Genomic DNA, 14,752 nt, shown 5'->3' on the forward strand with positions numbered 1-14,752 from the left:
AGAGGTGATTCAAGAACCCATGGAAAATCCACTACTGGAAGAATTATTTCGATATACGATACTTATCGTATATCGATAGATACGACATCATATATCGATATGTTAATTATTTCGATATACGATATACGATACGATACTGGAACGATATTTCGATATTATTACGCAAAAATTTGGACGAGAAGATAATAAATTATAATCTAGAGGAACTTGTAGAGTCTTAGACGCAATAATGTTTGAAACAGAATGCGAGACCTATGTAAAAAGAAAGCATATGTGGGAAATATGCATCTTAAATAGTAGACATGTAGTCTTCAATGCTGTTGAAAATACTAAGAGCCTGAAAAGAAGTGAGCTGGATTGCTAAAAGCATTAAATATCCAAAAAAAATCGAATTACACAGTACACGCGAATTACACTTTGAGAAAAACTCCATTTTTTAAAAGTCCATTTTTTAAACTTTGGCCACTATGGGCTGTAGTTAAGATGCAATCATTAAACATAGCCAAGAAACTCACACAGCTTTGTGTTATGGCCTCATGTTATGGATTTGTGTTATGGCCTTTGTGTATGGCCTCATGCCATAACACATAATACAGCTTTGTGTTATGGACTCATGCAACTTTGGTTATCAACATGGTTTTCTCCATATTAAAGAAAAAGAGACTCAGTCCCTATAAAAATGACCAAAGTAACACTTAAATGCCCCATTGGCTCAGGACCCGATTTGGCCACTAAGATTGATTTAGTGTGGTCTATCTATTTTGCTTCATGTATTGGGGTTGACAACAAAGACACGGTCCTCATCTTTATGACAGAAGAAACTCATAAATGCCCCATTAGGTTCAGGACCCAATTTGGCCACTAAGATTGATTTAGTGTGGTCTACCTATTTTCCTTCATGTATTGGGGTTGACAACAAAGGCACAGTCCTCATCTTCATGACAGAAGAAACTCATAAATGTCCTATTAGGTTCAGGACCACTAAGATTGGCCACTAAGATTGATTTAGTGTGGTCTACCTATTTTCCTTCATGTATTGGGGTTGACAACAAAGACACGGTCCTCATCTTTATGACAGAAGAAACTCATAAATGCCCCATTAGGTTCAGGACCCAATTTGGCCACTAAGATTGATTTAGTGTGGTCTACCTATTTTCCTTCATGTATTGGGGTTGACAACAAAGACACGGTCCTCATCTTTATGACAGAAGAAACTCATAAATGCCCAATTAGGTTCAGGACCCAATTTGGCCACTAAGATTGATTTAGTGTGGTCTACCTATTTTCCTTAATGTATTGGGGTTGACAACAAAGACACGGTCCTCATCTTTATGACAGAAGAAACTCATAAATGCCCCATTAGGTTCAGAACAATCTTTTTCTTTTTTTTTCTTTTTTTTTTAGTGTGGCCTACCTTTGTTTTGTTACTTCCTATTTATAACAGAAAAAAGTAGCAAAAGCCCCAACTATAAGCCAAATTTGTTTGTCAAATTTGCTTTATTGTGATCTCCCTATTATTGACCTAAATGTGCAATCAGATTACCAGCCTGTACTTTACAGACAAGTATAAAAAAAAAATGGTACCTTCACTTACCTTGTGAAAAATTGCGAAATAATAATCAATTCAAACAGTTTTAAAAGGTCTTTTTCTCAAAGTTCAAAAAATTAAAAAAAAAAATACCTTGGAGCTTGCTAGCATTGTGTTTGTGATTTCCAAAATTTGCATAACTCTTTCATCCAAATGAAGATCTTCCAAGCCTTTAAACAAATATCCATAGCTATAATAAAAGAGATAATTATTATGTATAATTAACAATTAATGAGCATAATTAATTAATCAAGGTTTGGCATTTTTGGCAGTAAAGCCAAGGCCTCAAAACAATTTCTAAACAATATTTTTTATCGTAAACTTTGCGTAATTGACGGAATGATTATTAAATTATATTAACTACAAGTTGATTACGATAATTAATAATAGCTTTAATAATTAATTAACTAATAATAATTAATTAATTATGAAAAAATTACTGATTCGAAGTATATTTATAATTAATTCATATTCATTAACGATCTCTAATTGTTGAATAATTAAAATTAAGTAAGTCTCTTGTCCTTTAAAATGCGTTCATATGCAAGTCTAGCAAGATTTTCATGCCTACACTTATATGTCTGGTTATACATTCGCTTAAGCATGGAAATTCAGCCAGACATCCGTGTGAACGTTACTTTGAATTTTCTGGTGTTTCTTAGTATTTTCTCAAACTTCTATATAGTGGTTTTTTTCGCGATTGAGACTTGCAACTTATATCTTCCAATTTTACTTTATTATAATACTAGAAGTTAAAAATAAATACCAAAGGTTATCTGGTGTGATGATGCCAATTGCCCACCTGACATTAATATGACATTGGAAATAGGTTAGGACGAAAAAAATTCTCTAACATAAATGTGCACTTGCCACAGCAGACGGCACTTGCCACGGGCGCAGAAATTTTAGGGGCGCAGAAATTTTTGGGACGCAGAAATTTTAGGGGCACAGAAATTTTTGGGGCAAAAATTTCAAATAAACAATCTAACCGTGATGGCCATTTTGTAATTTTTGAAACTAACTTTTTATTAAAATAAAATAGAGATTACAGGTGGCAGTAAGTATAGGGAAATGGAATTCAAAATTTTCATTTTTGGAAATAAAATTTGATTCTTGTAATTGGCTAAGTAGGAATTCACACAGCAATACACATCTTAAAAATACTAGGAAAAATTGGGAGTTCATATTTAGATAGAAAGTGCTTCTATATGTATGTACATATTTTTTTGGCAGTACCACACAATGTATTCAAGCAAAGGCAGAGTTATCAAAGAAAAAAAAAACATATGACACCTAACAGCTACAAAAATGTACCTTTACTTTGACGGAATCAAACTTTGGGAGCCAAAGATTTCTTATATTAGAATTCTTATGAATGAGTCAAATTGAACTAATTAGTTTTGGTTTAATTCCGCGTAGGTTCAAATTCCCACTTGTCACTGTTAAACATGGGAGCATCGAAAAAAAGGTGGGACATCTCAGAAAATTGCAGTTTCCAGGTATATACAGACAAGACGAGGACTCGGGGGGGGGGGGGTCCTATGATGAAAGTTCCAGTCTATAGGCTGCTTGTAATATACTACCGAAGGGGAGCGCTCTACTCCTCAAAGGTGAGGTTTCGGACAGAAGCATTCAAAAGTCTAGAACTTAGATCCTCCAGATCGATCTTACCCTTCTGTGTGTGAGTAAGATAATGAACCCTTTACCAGTACATTAGAACCATGGCTTAATTAATGTGGACTTTTTAATACTCTTTTATATTATCCTTTCTCATATGTAAAGATTAAATTTTTCTTTTTATTAAAAAAAAGACTTAGAAACTTAACGTACTTAACTTAGTCTTATGTGGGTTAGACGATTCTACCCTTCTTTGCGCGGATAAGTAATATAAGGGGCCCTTCACCGGTACGTATTACCAACTACTGTTACATTTTTGACTATTTCTTTTTATTGACTTCTTTATTGAAATTCTCTTTAGTTTTAGAATTTGATCTATTCGTTCTAGAAAAGATTGGAGGCATTTGTGAATGCCATCTATTTGTGTTTTTATAAAAACTGAGAATGCAGGTTGGTACCATTTACCTTAATATGCCATGTCAGATTTAGAGTGGGTGTTGAGTGTACTTGAGCGAAGATGTAATTAACTTTCTGTAATCAAGCTAAACATGAGCAAAAATAATCCTTAATATTAGGCGAGTCGCCACACTCCTCAACACCCACTTAATACGCTTAACGTAAAGTAATGTAAGTTTGGTATGTTATGTAAAAACTATCCATTACGTTCGGCTTGACGGTGTAAAAAAATACACAATATAATTTCCAGGTATTAAAGACAACATAAAGCACTTAATTCAGCATCAATCTGACCTAGCATCGTAAAAAGACCGCAACGTGAAAGCACGAATTTTGCAATTCGTGTTTTTTTTTTTTTTTGGGGGGGGGGAGGGGTTGAATATTGTGTTGTTTGCTTAAATGAGAGAGATTGATTTGAAGTTTGAGTTGATTATGGTTATGTTGTGATTTTTAATGGAATATAAATTATTACTTGTTACTGCCGTACGTCTACAAAACTGTAAAGTTTTTCTTAGTACGGCAGCATTTTGTAAAAGATAGGCTTTGGTTTTGTATGTGAAAAAAAAAAAATATCAAAACTTTGTGTACAAAAAATATGTTTCACTTTTGTAAAACATAATTACGCAAAACTGTAATTACGCGATTTTATATTTTACTTTGTGTACCAAAAATTCCACAAATACAATCTATAAACAAAAACTAGACGATAAAACAGTCTAGCAATGAAACAATAATAAACAGTAAAATAATAAAGTAATAAACAATAAAACAGTCTATAAAATAATACAATGTATCACGACTTACTTAACGCCATCGCTTCCTTTGAAAATCAATTTCTTCGGACGAGTTTTCGTGGGCAAGACTAAGACAAGGTCATCCAGTGAGGAAATAGTGACTGTAGTCTGACCAGGCAGAACTATCTTAGTGTTCTTTAGCTCAGCTAGTCTTGGGCTAATGTCCTTCAGGCGTAATTGGGATGCATTTTTCCTTTGTGACCTTGCCTGTAAACTACTCAAAAGTTGTTTAAACGGATTCCAGGCCATAATGGGGTTCCATACATCAACAGGGGATCTCATATTATTTAAGCCTTGTTCAATAATTGAGTTGTACTTTTCATGAAACGACTTTTCATGTGGTGTTGAGGGTGGCGAAGAGCTCACTGAGTGAAGAGTTTCAAATACTAAAAGTATCTAAAAGAAAGGATGTTAAATTAAAGTCTCAAAATACACTTAATGATTTAGTAACTTAGAATATGAAAAGCATTGACTTTTTATAGGAATAAAAAATACACGCTATCCCACTGCTTGCCAAGTTAGACTGGTTGCCTTGGGTCAACTAGTCTAACTTGGACAGTTAGAGCTCAGTGAGCTCTGAAGTGAGCTCTGAAGAGCTCACTGAGTGAAGAGTTTCAAATACTAAAAGTATCTAAAAGAAAGGATGTTAAATTAAAAAGTCTCAAAATACACTTAATGATTTATTAACTTAGAATATGAAAAGCATTGACTTTTTATAGGAATAAAAAATACACGCTATCCCACTGGTTACCAAGTTAGACTGGTTGCCTTTTGCCCCTAAGGGCAGTGTTTTGAGTCCTGGTGTTGCTGATTATTTCGTTTGGAAAGGTGTAACTCTTGGGTCAGGAGTATAACTCTCTAGGCTTAGCCAGAGTCGACTCAGTTCTAAATAGGTACCTGGAGAAAACTGGGAGAGGAAAATGATAAGCGTCAGATACTCAGGATTTTGGTACCTGCTCTACGCCGACCATTGGTCAACATACAAAAAAAGTTTAAAAACATACTGCCAAAGTTAGGGTTTTATCTAGACTAATAAAAGAACATGCAGTGTATAACTTTGTTTGAACTTCAAAAAAAAAATTATGAGCAACTTGGTTGGACACACCAACCCCTTGGTTTGGCCACAAGCGATAATTGTAGAGGTCTTTTTTTGTTTCCTCAGATAAAACGTGAATGAAAACCAGCTTAAATTACATAAAAATAATGTCTCTGATACTGTGTTGAGAAATAAGACAAATGAAAAAGGACACGTCTGGTAATTTACGGAATCGGTCGATACAACAGAGCCAATAAGCATATACGATGCATCTAAATACAACTCATGTAGCGTTACGATTTTGAACAAACCGATTTTGAACACCCGTTTATACTTTATCTATGTCTATACTTTCGGTATTTACACTCTATATCTTTTTATATATCTCTTTATCTATACTCCAGCAATATTCCCAACTCTTCTGGAATTGGCTAAAGGGTTAGCTTTCCATTAAATTTCAAAGCAATTTGGCAATTCAAACAAAACGTAAATGGATCAGAGACTAAAACCTTAAACGAGCGATAATTGAATCTTTTTTTTTTCGAAAAGTATTGATGGGAAACAGATTAGGGTGTACAAAAATAATGGGAAACATTGTATTGCAAAATGGGGTAAGTAAAAAAAAGGCGACTCTTGGGTGTTGTTTAACCCTGTTCTCAGTTAACTCTCCACTTCTTGAAGCTTAAGTTTCTTAAATACGTTTGCGTTTCTTATATAGTTGATATACCAGTTAATTGGAGATTAATTCGCACCATATTACACCACACCCCTCATATCTCTGTAAAGGCTTCCTCAGCATGGTCATATGTTCAATTTCGAATTCAGTTTTTTACAAACTTTAAGACCATAAACATAGTGAGTTTTCATGCATATACCTTGCATCTTTTGCTCAAATTTCGTTCGGATAATTGGACTGTACGCTATAGTTGGCTTTTGCTAAGAGGAGCTGATTTTCTTATGTTTAGTAGTGTCTAGTATGGAGAATGTAAGGTCACTAACTATAACAGAGAGTTGAGGGGGTTTTCGTTTGCAGGTTTTGCTTCAACTCGAATATACCTACCGTTTACCCCTACGCCCTCCCATAGGATTGTCTAGCAGGAGGTCAGACAGTGGAAAATTGGAATTAAGCAGTCTGATTCGTAACTTTTTCCAACGAGACGTCTAATAATATATATGACCAGTCAATAAGACACAGCCGATAACTAATCGGTTGTCAATAAGACACAATCCTGCATGTACTAAAGAATACATTATGATTTTGAATAAAAATCAAGTTTTTGATATAATTGGATAAATATTGAATTCTCCTACTTCTTACAATGTCGGCACAAGGGTTTAATTTGTCTAAATATGATATCAAACTTCGGGGACACTTGTTTAGAAAATTGAATACAATCTGGATATAATATCATTATACAATAAGACTCAATCGTGATTCCCTATGGACTTCTCTTAATCAACCTTGAACTTAATGAACCTTGAACTTGAGTTCATACAGTAAACACCTTTATTGGTACAATCTGGATATAATCTCATTATACAGTAAGACTCAAACGTGATTCCCTATGGACTTCTCTTAACTGAACTTGGATTATTTAGTTATTTGATCTCCCTATGGACTTTTACTGAAAATATTTCTATAATCAGAAATTGAATTATTAGACAACTAATTATTAATTGTGAAAACATCTAAGTGACTGAGGTGTTATTTAATTGCATTCAAGATTGCTTATGTGCCTTACTTAAACTAAAATTGAGTAATTCTTTCTTTCCTTCAAGTGTCGCCACTGCTTGACTCTCCCTGTCTAGTGTTGCCACTGCTTGACTCGAGTCCCAAAGCAACTATTGTGATATGTCGAAACCAAAAAACTATTGTCCCGAGTGCCGACTGCTGGTAACCACAAATTCTGTCCAATGCGTGTCAGGATGCGGCCGTTGGTACCACGCAGGCGTTAATAAATGCGCCCAAATCGGACTAAAGGACCATTCCGGCGAATGGTTATGCATGGAGTGTCTTGCAAAAAAATACCCGTGACTCCGAAGTCGTAAGCATCTCAACCCCCACAAAAGCCTAGTGCGAAGGGACCTGTAAGAGGAAGCGGAATCGGCACCTCTTCACCACAAATTATTACGGGACCTAAAACTAACTCTGATATACCGAAAGGGACTAAGCCGTCTGAGGTAAGTGTAGACATTCCCAACTATGAATCCAAAACAACCCGTCTAAGTGAGAAAATTAAGACCTTGATGCAAGTTTATTGGCATGTCAAGCAGAAAATCTAGAAATCCGGACAAGGCACTCAACGTTTCTGTCAGAAATGGAGGAAAAAAACAATCAAATTAAAGTGTTGACAGGCCATTTGGAGGTTAAAGACTTTCTGATAGCCCAGCTGAAACAAGAACTCTCGGTGGCTATCGAAACCCGCCCTTGTGACCCTTCGCAAATCCCCCGTAACCAAGTTACCCAGTCAACGCAAACGGACAAAGATATCGCTGTTGCTAACCGAAATGCACCCGTTGATAATAAAGTGCAAAACATAACATCTAGCCCAAGCCTAGCCCACGACTGTGCGATCTTGTCAGACGAAATGAATCCTGGTGATACGTCATCAACTAGTGCAAATGCACCCCCTCCGACGCTCGTGGAGAAAAGTGACGTAAGAACTCGTAAATACAACATGCTTTGCCAGTTCTTTGAACGAGGGTTTTGCAGACTAAAGAAAAAGTGTCGGTTTTTGCATATATGCATAAATTTCCGATCAAAATGTTGCAACAAAAATGATTGCAGTTTCGACCACGTAGATTTGTGTAGTGTCTTAACTTGTAGCAACAGAGAATGTGTTTTCGCTCATGTCACTCCTGACTTTCGGAAAACAAGAGGGTTGTTTCGGAAAACAAGCTCCCCCTCACTGAATACCCCTACTTTAGTATCCCCTTTTAGTTTCCCTCCCCCTCCCATACACACTTTTCCTCCACCCTTTCCCACCATACATTGTAACAAACATTGTAGTTTTGCCCATGCACCAAAAGTAGATGATGTTAATTCTCCTCCCTGGGGTCCTGTTCCAGTGTCCCTGTCCAAAGATAAAAATTGTAAGAGCCACTCATCTCCCTTCCGCTGTCCTTTTTTAGTGCACCGCACTCAAGCAAAAATTTCTCATCAAAGTTCATCAGGCACAGCTCAAAAATTGATAAACCCTTCCCGATCCCAAACTCTCCTCCCTTATCCTTTGCTACCTCCTCCCCCTCCCCGCATACAGAAGTCCTATTTCCTCCCCCCTCACAGTATGCTGCCCTATACCCTCCCTACTCTGCCACAAACCAGCAATTTCTTGACGGACATGAATCACTATTCCCAACCAGGCCCCCTTTCCCAGCACCTTACGAAACCCCACCCCGAGCCCATTCGTTTTATCCCTCGTGCCTACCCTGTCAGCGTGACTCAGGTCTGAGACTTTTTAATTGTCTTATAATGAATCCTAATTGTTCTCCTCGTGCTTCATCCATATCATTGCCCAACCCCCACCCCAGATCCCCAAGACAAATCCTGTTCTTACTCTAATAATTCACCTTTCGATGTTGACCCTAATAGTCATCCCATAAAAACCAAATGTGCTCCCTTGGTCCCCTGTTCTGACTACATTAATCTGGCCCCCGCTAAGAATCCCACCACGCCCCCTGTACCCATTTGTAATTTAAATAAAGTTAAGTGTAAAAATGGTACCTTTGCAGGTCGTTTTAAATTTCCCACACTTTTGTTAAGCAACGCTGAAAGTCTTAATTTTGACAAACTTAATGAATTAGACTCCTTTTCTAAAATATATAGATCAGACATAATCGCTATTACTGAAGTACACGCTCAAAATACACACATGTTAAAAATGAATAATTTCACCCAGTTTATTAAACTCAGACCCGAAACCCACCCTCTGGGTAAGAAAGGGGGTGGAATTCTTTTCTTTGTCCGTAATGATTTTTATCCTTCAGAAATATTAGTTCCTTGTCTTACTCCCTTTGATGAAATTTTGTGGGTTTGTGTTCGACCTAAAGTCTTACCACGTTCTTTCAATTTGATTGTCCTGTGTTGTTTTTACTACTCTCCTTGGCAGAGAGCGGCGGAAAAAATTAATTTTATTGAAAATTGCATGGCAGTGCCGACTATGTACTATCTAAATACCCAAATGCTGGAATTTTCCTCTTAGGTGATGCAAATGAATTAAAACTTGAGTCTACATGTAATACTTTTAGTCTAAAACAAATTGTAAAAGTCCCTACTACCAAAGGTAATTCTACTCTTGATTTAATATGCACCAATATGTCAAATTTCTACAGACCCGTCACCATTCTTCCCCCTCTCGGAGGTAGTTACCACTTTAGCCTACTCCTATCTCCACTAGCAACAGTTAAACATTCCTTTACTATTGCTGAAACCGTCTTTAGACCTCTAATTGACTCAGGACTCTACAATTTTGGCTCTTGGATCACTAGTGAAAATTGGTCCCCTGTGTACCAAACAAATGATGTCGACTTCAAGTCTTTGTCCCTCCAAAATTTATTGAGGAGTAATTATGAAGCCCATTTTCCGGTGAAAAAATTAATATATGCTCTACCGATAAACATTACATTACTGCGACTTTTAAAAAACTAATAAGGAAAAAAAATCAATTTGTTCAAGCAAGGACATATCACAAAGGCTAATGATCTAAGAAAGTTCCTGAAGAGAAAATTGAGAAAGGCAGCTTCTTAGTATTACAATAGTAAGGTTAAGGATTTGTATTCTAACAAACCCAAACAATGGTACAGCAAAATTAAAGAGATCTGCAGAAAAAACCCTGTTGAAGTTAATTTTCATCTCCCTGAGCCCCCTTACAAGATAGCCAACGATTTGAACTTGCATCTTGCGTCCATAGTACAAAGTCTCCCCCCTTTCACTGGCTCAGTTCAAACTATTCCTCCCACCACCTCTTTCCCCCAAATTTCTCCCTCTGATGTTATAAATAAAATCCAAAAGCTCCAAAAATCAAGTACTTGCCCATTAGACATCCCAGTTGACTTGATTAAAGCCTTTTCAAACACAATTGCTGGACCTTTATCTGATATTTTTAACCAAATTACAAAATCTGGTAAATTCCCAAGTTGCTGGAAACTAGGTTTTATAACACCCATCCCAAAGAAATCTTCCAGTCTGACTATAACCAACATGCGTCCTATTACACTCACTCCAGTTTTTCTAAGCTTTACGAAGGGTTCCTTTGTGACTGGCTTAAAATTAAAATTATACCACGCATTGACATCCGACAGTTTGGTAATTTAAGAAAAACCTCCACCACCCACTACCTTGTACACTTGATTCACACGATCCTAAGTGAACTAGAGAAACCAAATGTTTGGCTAAACCTGGTTTTAGTCAATTTCCAAAAAGCGTTTGACTTAGCTGACCACACTATCCTAATTCGTTTACTAAATGATAACTTTGAAATTGACCCACTATTAGTAAATATTGTTATATCGTTCCTTTCAGACAGATCACAAGTTGTAAAATACAAAAATACCTTCTCTAACCCCCTCCCTAGGTACTGTGGAATACCTCAAGGAACCTAATTGGGACCACTATTAGTTCTTGTCATGATTAACGAAATTGGCAAGGAAATCCCCCAAAGATGGAAATATGTTGATGACTTGTCGATCCATGAAGTATGTCATAGGAATATTAAAAGTGACCCCGTTGAAATCCTAACCCAATGTTCGGATGAATCCAAGAATCTAGATATGACAGTAAATCCCACTAAATCACAGATAATGACAATCAACTTCTTGAAATCTACTCCTGCCTTTTGCGATCCGATCCCAAGCGAAATGCCAGTGAAACATGTTAAGCTTCTTGGTGTCACAATTTCTAATGATCTTAAGTGGGACACACATGTTTCCAACATTGTTAAACAAGCAAATGTTTCACTATCCATTTTTAAGCTACTAAACAAATTTAATTGTCCTAAGATACATTCCCTCCGTGTTTACTTATCCTTTATCAGGCCGTTATTGGAATATGCATGTCCGGTCTGGCATTCGCAACTTTCAAATGAACTTAGTGACAAAATCGAGTCGGTCCAAAAGCGTTCGCTCAGGATCATTTACAAAGAAAACAAAATTCCATACTCCTTCCTCCTTAAAGCTGCGCGCATTACCACCTTAAAAGAAAGGAGGGAAAAAATTTGCCTGCTTTTCGCTAAATCAGTCATTTTCAATCCCCGTACTGAGGACTTACTCCCTTATTTTCACAATCCCATTAGACTCCGACTCCCCCGGTCAGCCTCCTTAGCAATCCCAACTTACTCTCCGATCCATGCTGTTACAGAAAGGTTTCGCAAAAGTTCTATACCCTTTATTCTGGAACACCTTAATAACAATTCGTGATTATATAATTGCCAAATTCCCCTTTTCCTCTATTGCCGTTTTTATTCTTTTTTTATTTACTGCAATGTTTTTGTAATTTAATTGTTAAGTTTACTGATTTGCCCTTTATCTTTGATGATTTTGCTTTTTTAATTCCTTTTAATTTTAAGTGTTTGACTTAATGTACTGTTTTGAATTTTTTTTTTTTTTTTTTTTTTTTTTTTTTTTTTTTTTTTTTTTTTTTTTAGCTTTTACTTGACATATAAAGCGAATTCGGCTCTATAGAGCTTGTGATAGTCTTTTGCAAATAAATATTATCTTATCTTATCTTATCCCCCAAATTTCATAAATAGACAAAATTCGTAAAAAACGTGGACAGCGGCTTAAGGGTTTGAAATTTCTCTACTTTCAAAATTCCTTTTCCCATTTTGTATAAATTAAAATAAACAATTTAAACTTTTAAAATTAAAATTTTTTGTTTAAATTTAAATTCTGCTAATAATCAGAAAAATTCTTATTTGGATTTTTTTTCATGCAATAGTTGGGGAATGGTCAGTCTATAAAGCCTTTTACGTTCGACCCAATATAAAGCAAAATAAAACCAAGACATAAATACTGTTTGTGTTTAGATTTTCGTGATTAACTGTTTCATATCACTGGATAGTTGTAGATGGCATAGGTTGTTACTTTTCTTTCTTAGAGACGAACTCAAACATCCTCCATGATCATTTTTAAATGCAACTTGATCGACCTACTTGAATGTCCTTGCCCAAATTTCACATAGCAGGTAATGGAACAAATTTTTTGTTTTTGTTCTGAAATATTATCAGAAAAACGTAAATAGACAACGGCTTAAGGGTTTGAAATTTCTCTCCTTTTAAAATTCCTTATCCCTTTTGTTTAAATTAAAATTTTTATTTCAGTCTGATGATATCTTACCGGTTTAAAAATGATATCATATTTCTTCCTTCCCAGTACTTCAGTTTGTTGTTTTGTCAAAGAGGGATTCATCTTCAATTTATCCATCTCAAATTCAAGTCTGTTAATATTTTTGACGATTTGGGAATGATACTGATTCAGAGTAGTGAGCCATAGCTCATCCCAGAGTAGGACAATTCTCTGAAGCTCTTGAGTCAAAAGCTGAACTTCACCAAGCATTTCAGGTACCTAAGAAACAAAAATGAGCACAACAGTCAGTTAAAAACCTAAGCTTTTTAAAGCATTTCAGGTCCCTAAATAAATAAAAATAAAAATAAAAATGAGCTCATCAGTTAGTCAAAAACTAAGCTGCTTAAACCATTTCAGGTCCCTTGTTTTGTTAGTTGATAATGCAATCTTACCCGAGTTGTTATAGATGCTTCAATCTTTGTTACGACTACATGAGATAAAGATGGGGTTAATTGTCAGCAGTTCCTTTATTCCCAATTTTTCGGGGTTTCTCCACATTTTTAAAAAGCACATCCAGTTTTCTAAAATCTCCCCAAGATTATTGCTAGTGTATAGGTGTTATGAAACAAAATACAAGCTATTGTTTTTTTAACATTAATTTTCGGAGACTTCTGACAATCCAATTTTATTTGGGAGAGTTCGAAAAACCCCAAAAGAATTCGATGACAGTCAAATAAATTTTGATTCTGTCTGGTATTATTTTATTAAATCTATTTCGACACAGAAAGTAGCACTACAGTAGAAAGTTTTTTTTTTAATTTTCATCCAAAAAATAAAAATTTAGATAATTAAAATTTAAAAAACTAAAATTTAAAAAAAAATTGATTGAAATCAGTTAAAAAACTAATAACAAATTTAAATAATAAATTGTTTCGGTTGATTTAATTAATAAAACAATTTAACTAATCTAATTAAATTAGACACTTCTTACAATTCATCAGAAATAATTAATATTATAATTAATTGAAAATGTAAACAAAACAGGAAAGTAGATACAGTCTGAAAAATTATACAGAGATGACGAGGGATGATAAGGTTTTCAAATAATTAGATTACGATAAAAAAAAAATGAAATATTGTCAAGCTCTGGCAAACCTCTCTAGAGAAAGCGTCCAGAATTAGGTCAAAAGAGGACTTCATGGCACTGCAGTCTTCATTCTGCTCCTCCTCAACAAGCTCCTCCTCTTCCACTTCTTCAAACGTTGTTGCAACATCCAGCTCGTCACCGTTACCACTCGATTGCGACAATAAATCACGAAGCAAACCTTAAAAATATAAAAAAGGAGAAAATTCCGAATTTAAGGGCAGCTTGACGTTGATTTTTGGAAAAAAAACGAAGAGCAAATGCAAGAAATGGGGGAAAAGTCCCAAACATAGGCTGATTTTCATTTTTAGGAGCGTGAGCAGTTTAGTGTTGTACTTAATGCATATTTATGTTTATGTTCAGTGTTTCCTTTAGTGTCATGTTTACATCACAAAACATAGGCTGACGTCAAAACAATATAAAGAAATTTATCAGTCCAACAATCTGTCCTATCACGACAATTTTGCTAGTGTCAAAACAATGTAGAAACATGCTCCCAGAGCGATCTTTTGGTAAAATGATTCTTTAAATTCGTCCAAAGTTAAGCAAAATAAATAAAGTAAAAATAAAACAAAAAATGGTATATAATTACAATAAAAACATATCTTTATTTAGGTTTTTATAATGGACCTGTACTAAATGGTTGGGAAAAATTCAAAGCCACATCCGCGATTTTCATTAGAGAGAAGGCGATTTACCAAAAGAACATCTTTTCAAGAGCTTAAAAACACTCCCGAATAGCTTTAGGGCCTAAACTGCTTAGACACCTTTTCTGGCTTTTTGAGGTTTATTACTGGAGGCAACGGGCCTTTGTGGCTGGAGTTTTGGATCATTTA

General features: G+C 35.4%; 1 protein-coding gene across 1 annotated transcript in view; it reads right to left on the reverse strand.

Annotated features, from left to right (window-relative positions):
• The window catches only part of LOC136039527 (serine/threonine-protein kinase SMG1-like), a gene marked incomplete in the record, with an annotated part of 282,681 nt that overhangs the window by 188,429 nt on the left and 79,500 nt on the right, over positions 1 to 14,752 (reverse strand). Inside the window, 4 exon segments of the mRNA XM_065723331.1 lie at positions 1,682 to 1,778; positions 4,466 to 4,851; positions 12,824 to 13,051; positions 13,928 to 14,097. Coding sequence (XP_065579403.1) covers positions 1,682 to 1,778; positions 4,466 to 4,851; positions 12,824 to 13,051; positions 13,928 to 14,097 — 881 coding nt within the window.

The sequence above is a fragment of the Artemia franciscana genome, chromosome 19, assembly GCF_032884065.1.
Source record: "Artemia franciscana chromosome 19, ASM3288406v1, whole genome shotgun sequence".
Taxonomy (NCBI): Eukaryota; Metazoa; Arthropoda; class Branchiopoda; order Anostraca; family Artemiidae; genus Artemia; species Artemia franciscana.